This window comes from Bison bison, unplaced genomic scaffold (genome assembly GCF_000754665.1).
Source record: "Bison bison bison isolate TAMUID 2011002044 unplaced genomic scaffold, Bison_UMD1.0 scf7180017864533, whole genome shotgun sequence".
Lineage (NCBI taxonomy): Eukaryota > Metazoa > Chordata > Mammalia > Artiodactyla > Bovidae > Bison > Bison bison.
Window position 1 is genome coordinate 9,594,112 of NW_011495082.1, and position 22,453 is coordinate 9,616,564.

The 22,453-nt window shown below is 39.3% G+C and overlaps 1 protein-coding gene across 1 annotated transcript in view; it reads left to right on the forward strand.

The window, feature by feature from the left end:
* ARSK (arylsulfatase family, member K) overlaps positions 1-22,453 on the forward strand; it is a 57,457-nt gene that overhangs the window by 30,343 nt on the left and 4,661 nt on the right. Inside the window, exons 4-6 of the mRNA XM_010831946.1 lie at positions 3,219-3,501; positions 9,187-9,358; positions 12,834-13,058. Coding sequence (XP_010830248.1) covers positions 3,219-3,501; positions 9,187-9,358; positions 12,834-13,058 — 680 coding nt within the window. The remainder of the gene's footprint in view (positions 1-3,218; positions 3,502-9,186; positions 9,359-12,833; positions 13,059-22,453) is intronic.

Consider the following 22,453-nt stretch of genomic DNA (forward strand, 5'->3'; position numbering starts at 1 on the left):
ATGGACCTAACAGAAGCAGAAGATGTTAAGAAGAGGTGGCAAGAATACACAGAAGAACTGTACAAAAAAGATCTTACCAGATAACCACGATGGTGTGATCACTCACCTAGAGCCAGATATCCTGGAATGTAAAGTCAAGTGGGCCTTAGGAAGAATCACTACTAACAAAGCTAGTGGAGGTGATGGAATTCCAGTTGAGCTATTTCCAATCCTAAATGATGATGCTGTGAAGAGCTGCACTCTATATGCCAGCATATCTGGAAAACTCCGCAGTGGCCACAGGACTGGAAAAGATCAGTTTTCATTCCAATCCCAAAGAAAGGCAATGCCAAAGAATGCTCAAACTACTGCACAATTGCACTCAGTTCACACGCTAGTAAAGTAATGCTCAAAATTCTCCAAATGATGCTTCAACAGTACGTGAACCATGAAATTCCAGATGTTCAAGCTGGATTTAGAAAAGGCAGAGGAACCAGAGATCAAATTACCTAAATCTGCTGGATCATCAAAACAGCAAGAAAATTCCAGAGAAATATCTACATCTGTTTTATTGACTATACCAAAGCCTTTGACTGTGTGGATCACAATTAACTGTGGAAAATCCTGAAAGAGATGGGAATACCAGACCACCTGACTTGCCTCCTGAGAAATCTGTATGCAGGTCAAGAAGCAACAGTTAGAACTGGACATGGAACAACAGACTAGTTCCAAATAGGAAAAGGAGTATGTCAAGGCTGTATATTGTCACCCTGCTTATTTAACTTATATGCAGAGTACATCATGCGAAACGCGAGGCTGGATGAAGCTCAAGCTGGAATCAAGATTGTTGGTATAAATATCAATAACCTCAGATATGCAGATGACACCACCCTAAGCAGAAAGTGAAGAAGAACTAAAGAGCCTCTTGATTAAAGTGAAACAGGAGAGTGAAAAACTTGACTTAAAACTCAACATTCAAAAAACTAAGATCATGGCATCTGGTCCCATCACTTCATGGCAAATTGATGGGAAAACAAACAATGGAAACAGTGTTTTTTGGGCTCCAAAATCACTGCAGATGGTGACAGCAGCCATGAAATAAAATGATGTTTGCTCCTTGGAAGAAAAGCTTTGAAAAAAAGCAGAGACATTACTTTGCCAACAAAGGTCCATCTAGTCAAAGCTATAGTTTTTCCAGTGGTCATGTATGGATCTGAGAGTTGGACCATAAAGAAAGTTGAGCACCGAAGAATTGATGGTTTTGAACTGTGGTGTTGGAGAAGACTCTTGAGAGTCCCTTGGATTGCAAAGAAATCCAACCAGTCAATCCTAAAGGAAATCAGTCCTAAATATTCATTGGAAGGACTGATGCTGAAGCTGAAGCTCCAATACTTTGACCAACTGATTCAAAGAACTGACTCATTGGAAAAGACTCTGATGCTGGGAAAGATAGAGGGCAGGAGGAGAAGGGGATGACAGAAGATGAGATGGTTGGATGGCATCACTGACTTGATGGACATGAGTTTGCACAACCTCCAGGAGCTGGTGATGGACAGGGAAGCCAAGCGTGATGCAGTCCATGGGGTCGCAAAGAGTTGGACACGACTGAGTGACTGAACTGAGATAAGTGCTCTTTGGAAGAAAAGCTATGACCAACCTAGATAGCATATTAAAAAATAGAAACATTACTTTGCCAACAAAGGTCCATCTAGTCAAGCTATGGTTTTTCTAGTAGTCATGTATGGAATTGAGAGTTGGACTATAAAGAAAGCTGAGTGCTAAAGAATTGATGCTTTTGAACTGTGGTGTTGGAGAAGACTCTTGAGAGTCCCTTGGACTGCAAGGAGATCCAACCAGTCCATTCTAAAAGAGATCAGTCCTGCGTGTTCATTGGAAGAACTGATTCTGAAGTTGAAACTTTAATGCTTTGGCCACATGATGTGAAGAACCGACTCATTGGAAAAGACCCTGATGCTGGGAAGGATTGAAAGCAGGAGGAGAAGGGGATGACAGAGGATGAGATGATTGGATGGTATCACCGACTGGATGGACAAGAGTTTAAGTAAACTCCAGGAATTGGTGACAGACAGGGAAGCCTGGCGTGCTGCAATCCATGGGGTCCCAAAGAGTCAGACACGACTGAGTGACTGAACTGAACTGAAACAGTTATGCCAACTAAAAATCTATATTGATTGAGAAAAAGTAGTAGTACTACTACTTACTTATCAAGTGATAAGATAAAATGTTTGAAGAAATTTAATTGATCGTATCATTTAGCTTTTAAACTACCAGGTAAAGAAAACATATCTAGTTGATCACGGACAGGAAATCTGCATGACATTTTGGCTTAGTTAGCTTTGTTGTTGTTTAGTTACTAAGTCATGTCCGACACTTTGCGACCCCATGGACTGTAGCCCCCCAGCTCCTCTGTCCATGGGATTCTCCAGGCAAGAATACTGGAGTGGGCTGCCATTAGTCATATTCAAAATTGTTCTCATAGTAAGAAAAGGTAGGGCTGGAAACAATGTAGAACATGAGAGTTGAGAAACACATAAGGTACCCGTGGGAGGTAAGAATTTTATAAGTATAAGGATTTGGTGATAGGAGGAAATTATAGTAGCTTTGGTTAGAAATACTACTTTTCTTATTCTAACAAGAAAAAAATGTTAAAATTCAGAAGCAATACTAGGAGTTTGAAGTATTTTGTTATTTTACTAAATATTATGTTAAGAGAAAAAGTAACCTTCATAAATAATCTCTCTTAATTTTGAAGAACATATAAGGTAATATTTGATTCTTGTTATTTTTTCTTGGTTTTTGAATTTGCAGTGCTCAGCATCTTTCTTAATGAGACCTCATACAATCAGTCCAAACATTTACATGACCAAGTCTAAAAATTCTTTTCCATATTGCTCTCTTATATTTATGCTTGCTGCTGCTGCTGCTAAGTCGCTTCAGTCGTGTCCGACTCTGTGCGACCCCAGAGACGGCAGCCCACCAGGCTCCCCCGTCCCTGGGATTCTCCAGGCAAGAACACTGGAGTGGGTTGCCATTTCCTTCTCCAGTGCATGAGAGTGAAAAGTGAAAGTGAAGTCACTCAGTCGTGTCTGACTCTTCACAACCCCATGGACTGCAGCCTACCAGGCTCCTCCGTCCATGGGATTTTCCAGGCAAGAGTACTTAGTTTTAAAATCTTTTCAAACACCTTACAATGTATCTGTCCTCTTTTGGCCCCTCAGCAATCGTGTGGAAGCCTGGACAAGAGATGTTGCTTTCTTACTCAGACAGGAAGGCAGGCCTATGGTTAATCTTGCCCCTAAAAAGACTAAAGTAAGAGTGATGGAAGTGGACTGGAAGAATACAGACAGAGCGGTAAACTGGTTACGAAAGGAGGCAAGTAATTCCACTCAACCATTTGTTCTGTACTTGGGATTAAATTTACCACACCCGTATCCTTCACCATCTTCAGGAGAAAATTTTGGATCTTCAACTTTTCACACATCTCGTTATTGGCTTAAAAAGGTAGGTGTATACTGCGTGTCCTCAAAAGTATAAGCTAACGTTTTATCTATATGTTATTGTTACTTGCCCACTGTTTCTTTTATTATCATTTTACAGAAAATTTTGAAAACTGTATAATCACCTTGAATCTAACTTGACAAAAACTAAAGGGACCATTTTACAAAAATGTGATGTGTTAAAACTCAGAAACTGCTTCTGAGTTGAACACATTGAATATAATACGTCTGTTATATGCATTGCACGTATATGTTTAAAAGACCTTCTCTAGGAAGTCCAGGCAGTCTTCGCTTTGCACAGCTAAGGAGAGTAATAATGACTGTGCAAGCTGAAACTGTACAAAGAGCTCTTAATAGTCATTTGGGAAAACGACCATTTTTCTAGGACACTAAAAAACATTTAGTCAAAACATTTAAAACTCTTCTTTTGGATTATAAATGTATAGGGAAATGACAGCATAGTAAAACTGATGTTTATTTAATGCACTGCAATTGAAAACACTGGAAACATTAAGAATTAAAATGTTTTTGTTTTTGTAAAAAAATCCAAATCAAGAGTAGTTTGAACAGTGCTTGCCTTCGCATTGTGTAACTTAATATATAGAGCAAGCATCTTCTCTGTGTCTCGGGAATTTGTCATATTTCTTTCTAAATCTGGGTCACCCTCCAACATTTGACCCTTGTACTTTCATATTTCGGAGAGCTCCTTTAATGTGAAGATTTCTGCTAGTGTCACTTCCTCAAGGTCATGTTCATCCTTTTCTCCATAAACACCTTCCTCATTGATGTCAATGTTTTCACTGAATTCCTCTGGCTGTGTATCTTGAGTGCACTGAATGGTGGCAAGGCCAGCATTTCCAGCTATTTTGTCTATAACTCCAGTTAATGTTTGATTAGAATTTCACTTCCAGTGTTATTGCTTATCTCTTTACTATATATTCATCTTTGTTGACCAATTTCCTCTTTTGATTATCCATTTTAATGTCACATGGATGTATCAGTGGGAGATGAGGAAGCAGACCACCTACATACTTTGCAGTCTGTTTATGTACGGAATAAAAGATGTGCAGTAACCAGTCACTGACAAATGCAGAAAGAAATGACATGATTAATCACTGATACACAGATGTAATCTACATCGTGATTTGTAGACTAAAGAACTAGCAGGATATGAATGTGAAAGTTTCTTCTTTATGAGGCAACTCACAGTCAATACACCTTGGTAATGCTGCTGCTGCTGCTGCTGCTGCAGTTGTGTCCAACTCTTAGCAACCCCATGGACTGCAGCCTACCAGGCTCCTCTATCCGTGGGATTTGCCAGGCAAGAGCACTGGAGTGGGGTGCCATTGCCTTCTCCATGGTAATGATGACAAATTGATATTATAATAGAGTAGTCAAATCAGAGTCAGGCATACAAACTGGAGTCAAGCAGCCACTGAGGATCTGGTCTCAGACATGTCTCTGCACCACTGAAAACTTGAACTGTCTTTGAACTGTGGAGAAGGAAATGGCAACCCACTCCAGTGTTCTTGCCTGGAGAATCCCAGGGACGGGGGAGCCTGATGGGCTGCCGTTTATGGGGTCACACAGAGTCGGACACGACTGAAGCGATTTAGCAGCAGCAGCAGCAGCAGCAGACCAGCTGTATTCAGAACAACACGGGCCAGCTGCAGCCTTCTGCTCCCAAGGTCTCCGCTTGTAACTATGCAGTCATTTCAAACCCCAAACAACCTAAGCATCCTTACTGCTCACCAAATCCAATTACAATTCTTGATAAACAACTCATGGAACTGACCGTGGCCTTGCAGCTTTTTGCCTTTATAAGCCTCTCCCATTTTGTAATCCTGTGAAACTCTGGAAAGTGCAAACCCCAAATAAACACATTTTTATTTCAATCAGGTCTCCATTTCTGAAATTTTGGTTCACAGTAGCTGAAATTTGAACCTTGCTATAGGGGAACTGATATTGTTAATATTTAAACTGTGGTAACTAATATATGTGCATACCTGAGTTATGCAAAGTGAGGACTGCCTGTGTTTTGAAATGTGTCACCTTAAATCAAATTTAAGTTACTTTAAAACCTCTATCCAGAAACTATGTTTTAAAGGAAATAATGTCAAAGTTTGTGTCTTAAAAAGTTCCAGCTGGCTCTATGTTGAAAAACTTGTCAGGAGTCAGTACTAGCCTAATGAAATGAGTCAAATAGTTTTTAAGTAAACAGTTAAGTATATATTTGAATTTTTTAAAGCTATCTGACTAGAAGATATATATGACTTAAGTCTAGTCTTAATGATTTTTCACCCAAACTGTAAGCATTTACATATATTAAAAAGTTGTATTTGTTCTTAACCAATATTTGGCTATCTCACTGGATATTGGCATTTTTACTAGTGAACTACTGGAAAAAAGAGTTTGGATTCTTAGGTTATTGATTCTGAAGTTTTGAATTGATCACACAACTATAGCAAAGTGATTGACGCTTATTATGGATTAGAATACTGTCTAATATAGCTCATGTTTTTCACTGATACATATAATTTTTTTAACTGCTACAAAATTACTTTAAACAGGTCAGAGGTAGGGGTATGGCTTCATTCTGCTGTATCTCAATCACATCTGGCAGTTTTGCTTACCTAATTCTGTTTCTGAAATAAGCAACGTCAAAACAGACAAGAGTCAGGAATGTGCCGATGTCTCCAACGTTTCCAGGCGCTCCCTGATATCAGCCCTTCTTCCTGGCATCACTGAGTTTTCTCTCCCTGATTTTCCCACCATTAGGTGGGCCAGTTCCTTTCTCTGAATTGATACAGGGGTCATCAATCATATGTACCCAAAGTCTTCAGTCTTAAGAATGATTTTAGAAGAGGCCACAGGGCTGCTCACCCTGACACCACCTCCATGGGGGGCAGGAGTGAGAAAGTCACCCCTCCTCAGGAAGCAAGCAAGGCTGACATAGAGGGCATGATCCTCTGTAAGTTCTGATCAGAATCAGACTACAAAAATTATCCTTCTGGTCTCAGAAAACCAGTCTGAAGTCAAGGTGATCAGCTTAAGTCAGGTTTAAATCCCTTATGAGTTTACCGATGGCTTTTTGTTGATGCTGATAAACACAATTCTTCCACTGAACTGCCATACTACAATGCCCTGTAATTTAAAAAATAGAAGAGGGATATTTAAAAATGGACTAATTTGTTTTTTTAAGATAATTCCACATAATGCTACCAGTGAGCTAATGATGGAATTCAGCTTGCCACCCCACAGGCCACACTCCAAAGCAAGCTGCCTTATAGAACTTTCCAACTGTGCAAAAATTTTGGAGTTAACTAGCAACAAGCCTGAAAATTTGATTACGTATATAAGTACAAAGCTGGTTCATCAAATCCCTGTTCTGGCCCTGGACCCAATGCATTTCAACTAAGGCATCATCTACCTCCTCCTTAACGTTTGTCAGACACTTGAATAGGTAATGTCCAGCCATTCCTTGGAGATGGTTCTCCTTTTCAGACCGTGGGTTGCTGAACTGCTCAGAAGCCTTGTGGTTCTGGGCTCCATTGCTAGAGCCTTTACGCCTTTCCAGAACCTCGGTCTCTCCCTTTTCCTCACTCCTTTCACCCTCCATGGGTTCTGGGTTTTCCTCCAGGGACAATCTGCCGCGGCGCTCCACAGTGGTAGTCTCACCTCCCGTGGAACAAGCTCTCCCAGCGCACTCTCCTGGGGGCCCCGAGTCACATGTTGGCTACTGCTGGACTTTTTGAAGGGGGACTTTTTCTCTTCCAAGGCTTCAGTGATGTTCTTGGGAGCAGGGGGAACCTCTCAGTTGTCTTACTCAGTCTCTTTTCTTCCTCCTTTAGTGAATCCAGGAGTTATCTCTATGGCTGTTAGAAGAAAAGGGCTAACTTCCTCCTTTTCACGGGGAACTCATTTATTCTAGACCTTCAGATCGGTGAGAAGTTTTTTTTCAATCCATGTCATCACACCACTATGCCTTCCACTGTCTCAGAGCCCAGAGATGATGCTTGAGGGCTAGTTCTTTCATCACAGACTCCAGTACAACGAACGTAATGGGCTTCCTTGGCTTCTCTTATGTTCTTTGCTTACTTGGTGGTGATGGTACTGTTACATCATCATAAAAACTCCAAGCCAAAGCCCATCTCATTGTCTGACCTTGGCAGACAATGACCTTGGCAGAGTAAGTGACTTTAGGAACCCCTTATATGCAAAATTCTTCCTTCAGAGGAGCCAGGCAGCATTTCTTTCTCAGCATACAGTTATACCACCTTAATCTTTCTTTAAGTTGTAAACTGTCATGGATGATCCTTCTAACAAACTCTAATTCATCTCCTTCTGCCACGATCTCTGTGATACCTCCTGTATTTACAGAACTTGGTAGGGGTCTTCAAGGATTCCAGGCGTTTACTCCCTGAGAATAGACACAACCAAGGGCCAGGTCAGAGCCAAGGGGAACCTGGAAAAAACAGTCTCAGCCTTGATACTATGATGAACTCCTTGATCAAACTGTTCCTGTAAGTCCATGCTATTGCTGGGTTTCTCAAATACATAAACCAGTAAACTTTCTTGTGAAGTCAATCTGGAATTGGATTTTCAGGTGCTTGATACCAGAAGCACACTAACTGATACAACTTCCAAAATAAAAGCTGCTCTTATTTTTGCAAACAAGGAAAACTTAAATATTCAACTACTTTAAAGGAGAAGATATTTTACCTTGGCTTCCAACTGACTGGCAAAAAAGAGAGGGTTGCACATGCAAAAGTCACAGATTATCTCAGATTCTTCCTTAAGAGCATCCATCAGGAGTGTCTTCTGTGGTACTTTTACCACCTTTATAAAATCAGATAAGTTATTCCATTCCACATTCTTCTTTGCATACTTGATATCGCATATCATCTACTTCTGTTGCATGAAATACCAGCCATTTAAAGTTGTTCCAAGTAAAGGATAGATGCAGGATGTCCCAGTACAGATGTCAGTTCCTCTTCAGAGAGTACTTTTGTAGAGTTCTGATGACCGACCAGATCCTCTACCCAGTGAATATACTTGAGTCTCAAGGAAACTGAAGGAATTATTCTCTCCAGCAGAATATCAGTAGAAAGTCCAAAATCTCCCCTTAGGAGAGTACAAGTCAGAGCTCTCACTGCTTTAGGGTCTTTAAAGTTAAGACTCACTCTTCCATAAAGATTTATCTGAATGTACTGCTTAAAATCCGGATATTTGGTGCCTGATATGCAAAGTCAGGAGGTTTGTCTTTGTATCTATTTCTTGCATACATGGATTTACTCAGAGCTACCTCTGAGGTCAAAGTTCCTGCCAGACGACTAGTCTATGGGGTTCTACAACTGCCGGGTCTTAAGCCACCTGCACTGGGAAGACTCTAGAAACGCAGATGTTGCGCTCCCAGCGTGCCGCCATCTTGGGCCTCCATTCAGCCTCCACACGTATAATCCTTAAAATAATTTCACAGCTGTCTTACCATGTATACAAATTGATGTACTGATATTTGTTGTTAGTGGGAATATTAAAAATCTGTTCCTAATTTAGGAATTTGATTTGCTGTTTTCTTTACATAATTCATAACCATTCTTTTCTGCTAACCTAATTAAAGAAACGTCTAGTGTAGCTTACATTCTAGTTGGAAGGAAGGATTATTACAACTTGTTTTCTCCCCCTTTAGGTGTCGTATGATGCCATCAAAATCCCAAAGTGGTCACCTCTGTCAGAAATGCACCCGGTAGATTATTACTCTTCATATACCAAAAACTGCACTGGGAAGTTTACAGAAAAGGAAATTAAGAATATTAGAGCATTTTATTATGCTATGTGTGCTGAGACAGATGCTATGCTTGGTAAGTAGTACAATTAAAATGCAATTAGATGAGGAAAAAGTATAATATTTTCCCAACAAACTGTGATCATGCTGGTTAGTGACCTGTATGAATATCCTCAGATAATTTCTTACAACAGTTGCTGAGATACTTCAGACTTAGAAAGATTCCTGATACCTATAAAAATTGGGTAATTTGTATTATTAATAGAATAAAAGTCTTTTCTATTTTAATTATTCATAAATTCACAGATGCTTAGATTTGTTCATATATTTTTAAAAGATCATAAAAAATTATAATCTGCTGGAAACAAGACATATTCCTGAATTAAGGCAACTTCAGTTCTAGGAGATGAAACAGATTAGACATAGAATCTGGTGAGTTCTCCCAGGCTTGTAATAATTGCAAATCTTGTGAGTTCTCCCAGACTTGTAATAATTGCAAAATACATCCATTCTTCCTTGGCCAGTGAGAGCAAGACTTAAACTGAAATCCGTTTCCCCGTGTACATTATGGTCCAGAATTATATTCAATTTCCTTCCCTAACTCAGCTCAAAACCAAACCTGCCTCCATGAGATAACCATCAAGATAATGTTTTACTTGTCCACTTATAGACTTATGGCAATTTCCCATTCAGATGTGGAAAAACCCTGGTTTAAAATATCTCCATTTTAGGACAAATTATTTTTATAAAACCATATCATTTATTTTGCTGCACTTTGGAGTGGAGAATTATAATTAGTGAAGTGTGGGTAGCACTTCTTCTGAACAAAGTAAACCTTGGGAATGAACAAATAAATGGCTATTTCTTAAAAAGCAAAAATAGAAAGTATAAAAAAGAAAGCCAAAAAGCCCTATAGATAAACTATAATAAAGCAAGTATAATATGTTTTAAAAGTCCTAAGAACTTTCCAAGTACTCAATCTTAAATACAAATAAGATTTTAAATGAATTTCTTCAATCATAAATCCATACAGTTACTGAAATGTACTTTAATATTTTCTATTATTAATGAATATTCACTCATTTGCACACTGGAAATCACTTTTGAAAGTTTGCAGCTATCCATTCATCCAGATCAACAAAAATGAAATATTATATGTACATAAAATATTGCTGCAGGCAGTGTGGGAATACCTGTTTAAGTCTCTTAAGAGAAAAAAGATGCAACAGTTCACTTCATGTTACAAAATTCATGGACTATATTGTGTCTCTTTGTTACACCTGTACTAGTCTGGTCCCTGAATAGTATTCATTACCATTCACATTGCGCTTCCCAGGTGGCACTAGCGGCAAAGAACACGCCTGCCAATGCAGGAGACACAAGAGACATGGGTTCAGTCCCTGGGTTGGGAGGATCTCCTGGAGGAGGGCATGGCAACCCATTCCAGTACTCTTGCCTGGAGAATTCCATGGACAGAGGCGCCTGGCGGGCTGCAGTCCATGGGGTTGCAAAGAGTTGGACACAACTGAAGTGACTTAGCATGTACTGTTCACATTACTTTGGGCACTGGTAGTACTAAGCTGAATATTATTAAGAAATTAAAAGCACTCTAACCTCTTACCCCACCTCAGGCTTTTATATTTGCTGCTCCTTCTGCCTGGGATTGGAGAAGGAAATGGCAACCTACTTTAGTATTCTTGCCTGGAAAATTCCATGGACAGAGGAGCCTGGTGGGCTATAATCCATGAGGTTGCAGAGTCGGCCATGACTGAGCATCTGAGCACTGCCTGGGATGCCCTTCCCTTTGCTTTTTTACATGGTTTTTTTTTTTTTTTTTGGCCCCACAAAACTGTTGGCAGGATCTTAGTTTCCTGACCAGAGACTGAACCCAGGCCCCTGGCAGTGGAAGTGTGGAGTCCTAAGGACTGGATCACCAGGGAGTTCCTTAAGTATTCTCAATTTTTAGCTGTCAGCCCAGATATTACCTTCTCTGGGCTATCCTATCTTCCCAGCCACTCTAAATTAGTATAACAGCTCCATCATCTTACTTACTCTATCCCATATCATCTTGTTTGTTTACATCATAATCTTTAATGATTTTGTCTACTCACTTCTTTACTGTCCATTTCCCTTGAAGAATGTGGACTTCATGAGGGGAGAGACATTCCTTCTCATTCATCATTGCATCCGAGGTGCCCAGTTTTGCATCCATGGTGCCTGGCACATAGGTAAAAAGGCAGTAAACATTTATGGAATGAGTATAAACATCAGCAGTTATAACATGGTGGTGTAACTACAGCAGTATACAAGTTATAGGGTCCTGGGGACAGAGGACTTCATTCTACCTGGAGGAACAGGGAATGCTTCACCAGGGAGGTGATGCTTGAGCTGAGTCATAAAGGAAGAATGGGGATTTGCCATGTAGCGTGGACGAAAGGGCATCCAACACGGAAGGCAGAGAGTGTATACAAAGGCAAGGAAGTACAAGCTGATTATTATTCATTCAGGGAGTTGTCAGTCATTCAGGATTGTGAAAAGTAAAGGCTTAAGGGGCAGCTAGCTGAAGGTGCTAAACTTATACAAGAGTGAGACAGTGGGAAGCTACGGAAAAGTTTTAAGCTGGTGTGACATGATCAGATATTTTAGAAAGATTATTATGAAGGGGAAAAAGGAGTGGAGGCAAGCAAACCAATTAGGAAGCAAGTACAGTTGTCCAGTTGAAAGATTCTGATGGTCTGCACCCCATAAATAACTCCTCAGAGACTGGGTCTCAGATCCAACTGGACCTCAGAATTGCCTATGGTTTTTTTGTTTTTTGTTTTTTTGTTTTTTTTAAATAATACAGACCCCTGCAGGCCAGATTCAGGAGCTGCCAAAATAGAAATGATGCTTCTCTCTAGACTTGTGTCTTACTGTGTTCTCTTAATTAAAATGAGGAAGTTTCATGTCCCTTAGAGACAGGACTGGTCAGAGGAATTTTAGTGTCCAAGAGTTGCCAAATCACATTCATATATCGTCTGTACTTCTTCCAGCCTTTTTTTTAAAGGTGGGATTTCTGTAAGACTCAGCTGGCTTCATGGGCATGATCTAGTAATGGGGAATTTGAGAGAAAGGGTATCAGGAGGAGGAGTTCTGACCCCTTTTATCTCCTCCCATTGGGCAGCAGTTGTGGGTGGATGGTGACACCAATCCTTTCCTGAGACATGCACAGTGCAGATACCCACTCATGCCTTTCTTTTCTCATTCAAGTCCCTGGAGGTAATGTTTTCCCCTACTCCCTGACAGAAACACAGAAAGCAAGCCAGGATGACCTCCAAATAAAGGAACTTATCCTTAGGTACTGCATTTTCTCCTTGCTCTCTCTAGTCCATTCACTGAGAAGCAGATACATGAAATCTGGCATAAGTTATTTATTGAAAAACAGTAGATAACATTCAGATGTTAAAAAACATCCTGACAAATTCTTAGAGGGTAGAATCATTATGAGCTTATTATGATAGAAAAAAAGTGAGCTAAAAGCTAATTAAGATTTACTTCTATATATATTGCAGGTGAAATCATTTTGGCTCTGCGCCAGTTAGGTCTTCTCCAGAAGACTATCGTCATATACACCTCAGACCATGGGGAGCTGGCCATGGAACACCGACAGTTTTATAAGATGAGTATGTACGAAGCTAGCTCCCATGTCCCACTCTTGATCATGGGGCCGGGAATTCAGGCCAATCTACAAGTATCAAGTGTGGTTTCTCTTGTGGATATTTACCCTACTATGCTCGGTAAGTAATGCCATTCTGTGAATATTTATTTGTAATAATGCTGGGAAATGAATAAACAAGATAGGTTAGGGGCCCCTGCTGACTTGTTCATAACTTTGAGCAACTGATTTAACTGTGAGTCAAATCTGTATCTGAAAAATGAGGATAATATTCCTCAGGTTCCTTTGGCCTTCACTTCCTCTAGTCCTTCTTCCTCCAAAAGATTCACAACCAGGATATGACAATAAAGTAAGCCAATAAGATTTCATGTCTATAACTTTATAGATATGATTTGTGTATCATTTGATTCTCTACCATCCCCTACCTAAAATGTAAGCATTTCCCTTCTGGATTATTCCATCCACTTTGAAACTACTAATTTTTCACAATGTTACATGTCCCTTAATGTTGATGCTCTGTGCATATTTCTCCTCAGAACCTTTAGATTGTTCTGTATGACTTATTTTACTAGCTTCTCAATGTCTATAAGCGTAACCATAGGTCTCGAACAGCAACATTTGGATGTGGGTATTGAGCAATTTTTGTTAAACATACTAGAATAAAGCCATCATAAATTTAGAAGAAGTTATATAGAACTGTTAGCTTCTAATTTAGCTGCTAAGTTGCTTCAGTCATGTCCAACTCTGTGTGACCCCATAGACGGCAGCCCACCAGGCTCCCCTGTCCCTAGGATTCTCCAGGCAGGAATATTAGAGTGGGTTGCCATTTCCTTCTCCAATGCATGAAAGCGAAAAGTGAAAGTGAAGTCGTTCAGTCGTGTCCAACTCGTATCGACTCCATGGACTGCAGCCTACCAGGCTTCTCTGTCCATGGGATTTTCCAGGCAAGAGTACTGGAGTGGGGTGCCATTGCCTTCTCCGATTAGGGGCCCTTAAATTCAGTAACATCAAATACCCTGGTCTAAGGCACCATCGATTGCAAAAAGTACCATCAATTTATAAATAGATTTTGGTGAAAGAAAAACGTGCATAGCATAAGATATATGTGTTTAATATGTATAAATTAAAATGTGAAACAAACATCTGGAAATTAAATAAGAAAAATCTTATTATCTCCTTTTTTTTTCTGCTACAAAATCTTCATCTTTATTTAATTAAAGACTGTTACGGGGTCTTAAATTTCTTTACTGTGCATTTAAATCAGTGCCGGGAATTCCCTGGTGGTCCAGTGGTTAGGATTCTGCACTCCCTGTCACTGCCAAGGTCCCAGGTTGAATCCTCAGCTGGGGAACTAAAATCCCACAAGCCTCACGATCAAATTAAAAAAAAAAAAAAATCAGTGCCCTTCTTTTCTCTTTCACATCACTTGCGTATTTGACCACACTTCTTTGTTGTTCTTTTGCCTGGTGTGTATTTTTAATCTCTTCAGTTTCTTACTCATCATTTTCTGGTTCCCTTTTGTCCCAAAGCAATTATCACACAGTCATATCTTTGCCACTTGCTGGCTCCATCAATTTCCGGGCAATACCTATTACTTTTCCTCACTTCTGTTTTTCATCCAAAAATGTGTGTGTGTGATTATGTATATTTGAAGTGTCTCCCTTATTATCGTCTTTGTAGCTGTATGAAGATGTAGCTATGTGAATGATTCTTTACAGTGGCATTTCCTTAGTTTCCTCCCCTAGTTTTTTCTCATATGGAACTTTCCCCACCCAAATTTGCTGAACTTTTACCCTTGTTCTGCTTTCTTGAGGTACAGTGATCAGAACTGCAAAAGACTGTTAAAGGCTGGGATGATTCTTTCTGTTTTCCCTCAATGTATTTCATAGTGATATTTGGCATTTTGTCTTTTTTGACTTAGCAGCTAAATAGTCCAGTATCTGTAGGAAGCCGTCTGTGATGAGTTCTCATCTCTTTCTAGTCATTCTATCACTTTATGTGTTAGTTAATTAATAGGCACTGTTTAAATCATTTTTATTTGAATATTGTTTTATATTTGCCTATAATGCAAATTTTCTCTACAAGTCTGATACACCATTATCACTACTTGCCAGCCTCATAAAAGTTAAAAATCATCTGCAAACTGGAAGATTTCACAATGTATGTATCTTAACAGTTTATTTAAGAAAATACTAAATAAAGTTGTTTGGAATGAGGGAATTGTCTTTTATCCACCTACGGGGACACCTTCCTATCCCTGCCTATTTTATGTTACATGACAATGAGCATTTCTTTAGCCAAACAAAACATTCCCAGAAACCCCTTTGCATTTCTTCCATACCCTTCTGGAAATTATGATAAGTTCCCTGAAATTGTAGATTTTTTTCTATAATTGGTCAGTTATTACAGTTTTAAAAAAACTCATAGGTCTGCATAGGTTTTTGTTGTTTTTAACTTTGGAGTTTGTTAATAGACTCCTTCTGAGTCACATTCCCAGCAGAATATATTGTATTAACAGCATTTACATCGTGTGTTGATCAGACCTGCCCAACTCAAGTAAGTAAAGCCAAAGATCAGTGTCTCTCCAGTTTTAAACAGAAAATTAACATCTTCAAGGCTTAATGTGTTTCATAACGAATATTTTTATTATGAAAAGGGAAAAAATTACAGTTATAAGGTTGGCGGAGGAGAATGAAGAGAATATCTAGGCATGGAACTTTATATAAAACACTGAAGCATCCTATTAACCAGATGTTAATCAGAGATAAGGTAGAAACAGAAAGATGCAAGGGGGAGCCTTAGGGGACTTCCTAGAGGTCCACTGGTTAAGACTCTGTGCTTCCACTGCAGGGGGTGAAGGTTTGATCCCTGGTCCGGGAATTAAGATCCCACATGTGCCACACATCAAGGCCAAAAAATAAAAAACCAAGAACCTTTGCTGGAGCTGGGAAACAACATGTAACATTATTTATCTAAAATTAACCTTTTTATAAGTGATAAAAGGTTAATATTAATAGAACTCTCACAAGTCTATGAAAAAGAGACATACCCTATAAGCAAATTGACCAGAATATATAAATAAGCAATTCACAATAGAAGACATATAAATGGCCAATATATTTTTAGAGCTTCAAACTCAGTAGTCAGAAAAATATTAAAACAAGAAGACACCATTTTTCTTTCACACATAGAGTTTGCAAAGATTCTTTTAAAAAGCAGAAAAGCTCATATTGGAAATATGCCTTCTCATGTTCTGCTGCTGGGAGTATAAACTGGCACAGATTTCCTGGAGGCAAATGTGGCATTATGTTCCAAATTACTTAGAAATATGCATATATTTTGACCTAGAAGATTCCAATTTTAGGAATTAACCTATTCAGTTCAGCTCAGTTGCTCAGTAGTATCTGACTCTTTGAGACCCCATGAACCACAGCACGCCAGGCCTCCCTGTCCATCACCAACTCCCGGAGTTTACCCAAACTCATGTCCATTGAGTCAGTGATGCCATCCAATTATCTCATCCTCTGTCATCCCCTTCTCCTCCTGCCTTCGATCTTTCCCACCATCAAGGTCTTTTCCAATGAGTCAGTTCTTCACATCAGGTGGCCAATGTATTGGAATTTCAGCTTCAGCATCAGTCCTTCCAATGAATATTCAGGACTGATTTCCTTTAGGATGGACTGGTTGGATCCCCTTGCAGTCCAAGAGACTCTCAAGAGTCTTCTCCAGCACCACAATTTAAAAGCATTGATTTTTTAGCACTCAGCCTTCATGATGGTCCAACTCTCACATCCAAACATGACTACTGGAAAAACCATGGCTTTGACTAGACAGACCTTTGTTGGCAAAGTAATGTTTCTGCTTTTTAATATGCTGTCTAGGTTGGTCATAACTTTTCTTCCAAGGAGCAAATGTCTTTTAATTTCATGGCTGCAGTCACCACCTGCAGTGATTTTGGAGCCCAAAAATATAAAGTCTCTTACTGTTTCCACTGTTTCCCCATCCATGTGCCATGAAGTGATGGGACCAGATGCCATGATCTTAGTTTTCTGAATGTTGATTTTTAAGCCAACTTTTTCACTTTCCTCTTTCATTTTCATCAAGAGTCTTTTTAGTTCTTCTTCGCTTTCTGCCGTAAGGGTGGTGTCACCTACATATCTGAGGTTATTGATATTTCTCCTGGCAACCTTGACTCCAGCTTGTGCTTCATCCAGTCCAGCATTTCTCATGATGTACTCTGCATATAAGTTAAATAAGCAGGGTGACAATATACAGCCTTGACGTACTCCTTTCCTGATTTGGAACCAGACTGTTGTTCCAAGTCCAAATTAACTTATAGATGCACACAAAGATTTATCTCCATGGATAATATTACATTATATTAAAGAATTAGAAACAGTATGAATATCTAGTAGTGATGAACTGGGTAAAAAATAGTCAATTTTATTTTAAAAAGTGAAATGATAAATGACAATGGCCCCCTTGTATTATTGAAAAGAAAACTGTAGGCTTTTAAAGTATATAAATAATTTTTTGTTTTGGTGTGGTTTGTTGGTTATTGAGATAAAGTATCTACCTAATTTATTGTCCAAATCAGCACATTTTTTTAGAGTAAAAGAATACTATTAACAATTAAACCAGGATTAGCATAAACTGAATCTGTTGCCTTGTTTAAACAGCCTTTCCAGTCAACAAGGCAAAGATAATTCTGATGGTCTGGGTTTAATCTGATGTTGAATTCAGCCTTTTAAAATGAAAGTACTTAGAGTTTAAAGCTACTTTTAGTAGTGATTAATAACTCTAAATTTAGACCTGTGAGACAGTGTATTCTATCTAAGCTTAATAAACATACAGATTTTGATAAAGTGTCTATAAAGAGTTTTTAAAGATATTTTGGAAGAGTGATTATTTTCTATGAAATGATGTTTGATGATAAAGTAGGAAGAGTTCTTTTAGTCTAAGTATCATTGTAGGCCCTATCCCATTGTCATTTTCTAGGACTGGCAGAAAAGTGCCATCTCTCTGAACAGGAATTCTTTATACTGTAATAAAGTTAATATCATTAATTCAGAGATTATGCTTTAAAAAGTACTCCCCAACCTGTGATAAACCATAATGGAAAGGAATATGAAAAAGAATGTGTATATATAGTATTAGAGAATCACTTTGCTATACAGCAGAAATTAACACAACATTGTAAGTCAGCTATACTTCAATAAAATAGTTTTTTAAAATAATTACTCCCCAAAATATTTTCTTCTCAAATAATCTAATATCAGCATCCTTTAGCTCAGTTAGAAATAATATTTTTAAATGAAAATTGTCTTGACATTCTCTTTTAAACTTATTTTCATGTGAATTTTTTTCATTTAATAGTTGGCCTTTTTTTAAATACCTGCCTTCTTTTCACATAAAGGATAAATTCGGGATATGTTTAAACTGTGAAAATGTAATTGTATAAAAATGCAGTTGTGTTTAAAAGAATGCTTCAATACTAATGATTTAAATTGCAAAATCTTCCTTGTTACAGGATCTTAGTGGAGGTTTGGGAGGGTCATTTTACATAGATTATTTTGTTTTTAATTGGCTGAAAAATACTGTAAAGTTGAATAACTACAGTAGATCCAGGCTTGTGGAGCAGTATTGAAGACTCCAGAGATCCTAGAGTCAGACTGCCTAAATTCAAATACCTCCTTCAGCATTTACCAACTGTATACCCTTGAGAAAGAAACTTAACATGTCTGGTCTTCAGTTTTCTTATCAATAAAATGGAAATAACAGTGACTGTTCCATAGCCTAGAACAATGACTGGAAAATGGTAAATGGTTAAATGTGAGATATTATTAACATTAATATTTTTATATTATTTAATATTTTATGTTTTTTAATATTTTTATATTAATGTCACTAAGCTGTGTCTGACTCTTTGTGACCCCATGGGCTGCAGCCCGCCAGGCTCCTCTGTCTATGGGATTCTCCAGGTGAGAATACTGGAGTGAGTTTGCCATTTCCTCCTCCAGGGGATCTTCCTGACCCAGGGATCGAACCCACATCTCCTGCATCACCATGCAGTAGTTACCATCTAAACCATGACATGATTCTTTTCAAAATCATTTAGAGTAAAATCCAGAATCTTTGATTAGACCTGTGAGTCCAGCGTGATTTCTTCCTCCCCCAACTCATCTCAAACAACTCTACCGTCACGTACTCTGCTCCAGCCATGCTGGACTCCTTAGTGTTTGGGGAGCAGATGGAATGAAGCAGCTTCCTGCCTCAGTGTTTACAAGTGCTGTTCCCTGGGTGAATGCCCTTCCTCTCCACTTCCAGAGATCTGCTGGGCTCTCCGCAGCCCTTTCTCCTCATCAGAGAGGCCTCCCCTGACCATCCTGTATAACACGGCGCGCACACACATTCCTGCCATCACTCTCTAGCCCTTGTACCCTGCTTTATTTTTCTTCGTTGCACTGATTACCACCTAGCAGATTTATCTGTCTCCCCACATTAGAATGTAAGCTCTTAGAGTCTGAGAGAGCTTACCTGTCTTGTCCACTGTTGTTTCCCTACATCTGGAATAGCAACTAGCCTGTTAGATGAATGGGAAAAAAAAAAAATTATATATATATATATATACTTAAATGGATTCTTATCCCAGCTTAACACAAATAAACACAAGAGCATTATTTAAATTTTCTTTAGTCTAACAAGTTTCTTTAGTAAATTAGGCTAAGATTAGACCTGAAATAAGGCATTTCTAAGTATAAAGTTGACTAAGATGCTAAATACAGGAAACTCCCCAGTCATGGGTGTATACCAGTTGGCCCCTGCTTTCCAGCCATCTCCAAAGCCCTCCTCTCCCTTCCTCTGCCTCCCAGTGGTGCCCGCTGACGGCTGGCACACTGACCAGCCTGACCCAGCCTGTTCCGGGCCACTTTCTTCTTACAGTGAAAGTGAGGTCACTCGGTCGTGTCCGACTCTTTGTGACCCCATGGACAGTAGCCCCCCAGGCTCCTCCGTCCATGGGATTTTCCAGGCAAGAATCCTGGAGTGGGGTGCCGTTTCCTTCTCCCCTTCTTACAGTAACCCTTACAGGAAGTGGCCTACTGTCTTGCAGCTCAGTTAGTTTCATCTTGGGCCATCCTGTTAGTTTTTAAATTATTATTATTTTTTTAATGATTTAATTAAGTTTGGCCTCACTGGGTCTCCGTTGCTGTGCAGGGCCTTCTCTGGTTGCGGCGAGCAGGGGCTACTCTCTAGTTGCAGTGAGCACATGGGTTTCTCATTGCCTTGGCTTCTCTTGTTGCGGGGAACAGACTCTAGAATGCGGGCTTAGTAGTTGTGGCACAGGGGCTCAGTTGCCACGTGGCACATGGAATCTTCCCCTACCTGGGAAGCAATGCAGATCCCCTGGTTGGCAGACAGATTTTTAACCGTGGGACCTCCGGGGAAGTCCTGGGCTATCTTTTCTCTTGTGCATCTTGTGCATTTTCTCTCTTTAACATCTTTGCTCTTTCTACTTCTTTTGTTATTAACCAGTTATCTCAAATATTTCTCTTCCTTTCTTTACTTGTCATTCTTTCTCAAAAAAGTCCCTGATGATGGATGGTTGGCAGAAGATTAGGACTTGTAATATGCCCCTTCCAAGGAAATGGAAGATACAGTTTTTTTAATTAAGTTATAGTGGCTCAGACGGTAAAGCGTCTGTCTACAATGCGGGAGACCCGGGTTCAAGCCCTGGGTTGGGAAGATCCCCTGGGAGAAGGAAATGGCAGCCCACTACAGTATTCCTGCCTGGAAAATCCCATGGACTGCAGAGCTTGGTAGGCTACCGTCCATGGGGTCGCAAAGAGTCAGACACAACTGAGCGACTTCACTTTCATATGTAAAACAAGTCCCTTTAGAAGATTTATATTAGAGGCCTTTGTCTACTTCCTTATTCTCTTTTAATTAATCTGTTTCCTCACATACCTTTATGTGTGGGCTCAGTTGTGGCCAACTCTTTGCAACCCCATGGACTGTGGCCCACCAGGCTCCTCTGTCCATGGAATTTTCCACCCAAGAATACTGGATTGGCTTGCCATTTCCCTCTCCAGGAGATTTTCCCAACCCAGGGATCAAACCTGGGTCTCCTGCATTGACAGGTGAATTCCTTACCACTGAGCCATCTGGGAAGCTCGCTTAAATATGTACAGTCAAGCTAAAATAATTTTATTATTCAATTTTGTTTAATTTCTAGCATTGCAGATATATTACTTTCTATTTTTCATTGGAAATTATTTCTAAATTAATGTTTCTAAAAACATGGAACATTGAAACCAGAGAAACTGTGGGGGAGGCAACTGCAGATTCCTTTTGGAACCACCCCAAGTCCCCAGCCATAATTAACAGTATTTTTTTTTTTTTTCTCATGGCTTGCAAGATCTTAGTTTTCCTTCCAGGGATTGAACCTGGGTACATGGCAGTGAAATCACAAGAGTCCTAACCACTGGACTGCCAGTGAATTCCCTATTTTTCTATAGGAAAAAGATAGCTTGAATTCCAAGCAAATGGAAAATCCCATGGATGGAGGAGCCTGCAAGGCTGCAGTCCGTGGTGTCACTGAGGGTTGGACACAACTGAGCGACTTCACTTTTACTTTTCACTTTTCACTTTCATGCATTGGAGAAGGAAATGGCAACCCACTCCAGTGTTCTTGCCTGGAGAATCCCAGGGACAGTGGAGCCTGGTGGGCTGTCGTCTATATTTGATACGGAAAAAATAGATTATTTTTCTCTAAATCAGTATGATCCAGGATTTCCCAACATATGTTCTGCAAAATATTAGTCCCTCAAGATGCTACTTAGGAATAAACAGAAATTCTGTCATCAGATAACTTTGGGATACATGGCACAATATATACCTTGAAGATTTATGATACATATCAGCAATAAATTTACATCTACAAAAAAATTATATATTTAATTTTAACCATTGTTGGCAAACATATGTAACTACTAGACTCCTTTCTCATATACATTTTGTTAATATTCTGTGGAACAAATCTGAGAGATACCTGTGATCTCTTAATCATTCAGAAATGAAGGACTTATGATATTAACTAATATTTATTGAGGGTTTCCTATGTGTCAGGCACTATTCTCAGAATTTTACGTAAGTTATCAGATTTAAACCTAAAATAGATCTGTGAAATACAGGCACTATTATTATTTCCCTTTTACAGATGAAGAAACTGAGGTTCAAATGGTTAACAACATGCCCAAAGTCACAAGGCTGGGAAGTAAGCATTTGAATCTAGGCAATTTACAAAATCTATATATAATCTCTAGTCTCTGTGACCTTTAATGATGTCATTTATCAACGTTCAACGAATGAAAGAATGACTTATTTTAAAATCCTGTATTATTTTGTGATTTCCCTGGCAGCCCAGTGGTTAAGACTCCATGACTCCAATGCAGGGGGCACAGGTTCCACCCCCATGGTCAGGGATCATCCCGCATGCTACGGGATGCAATTAAAAAA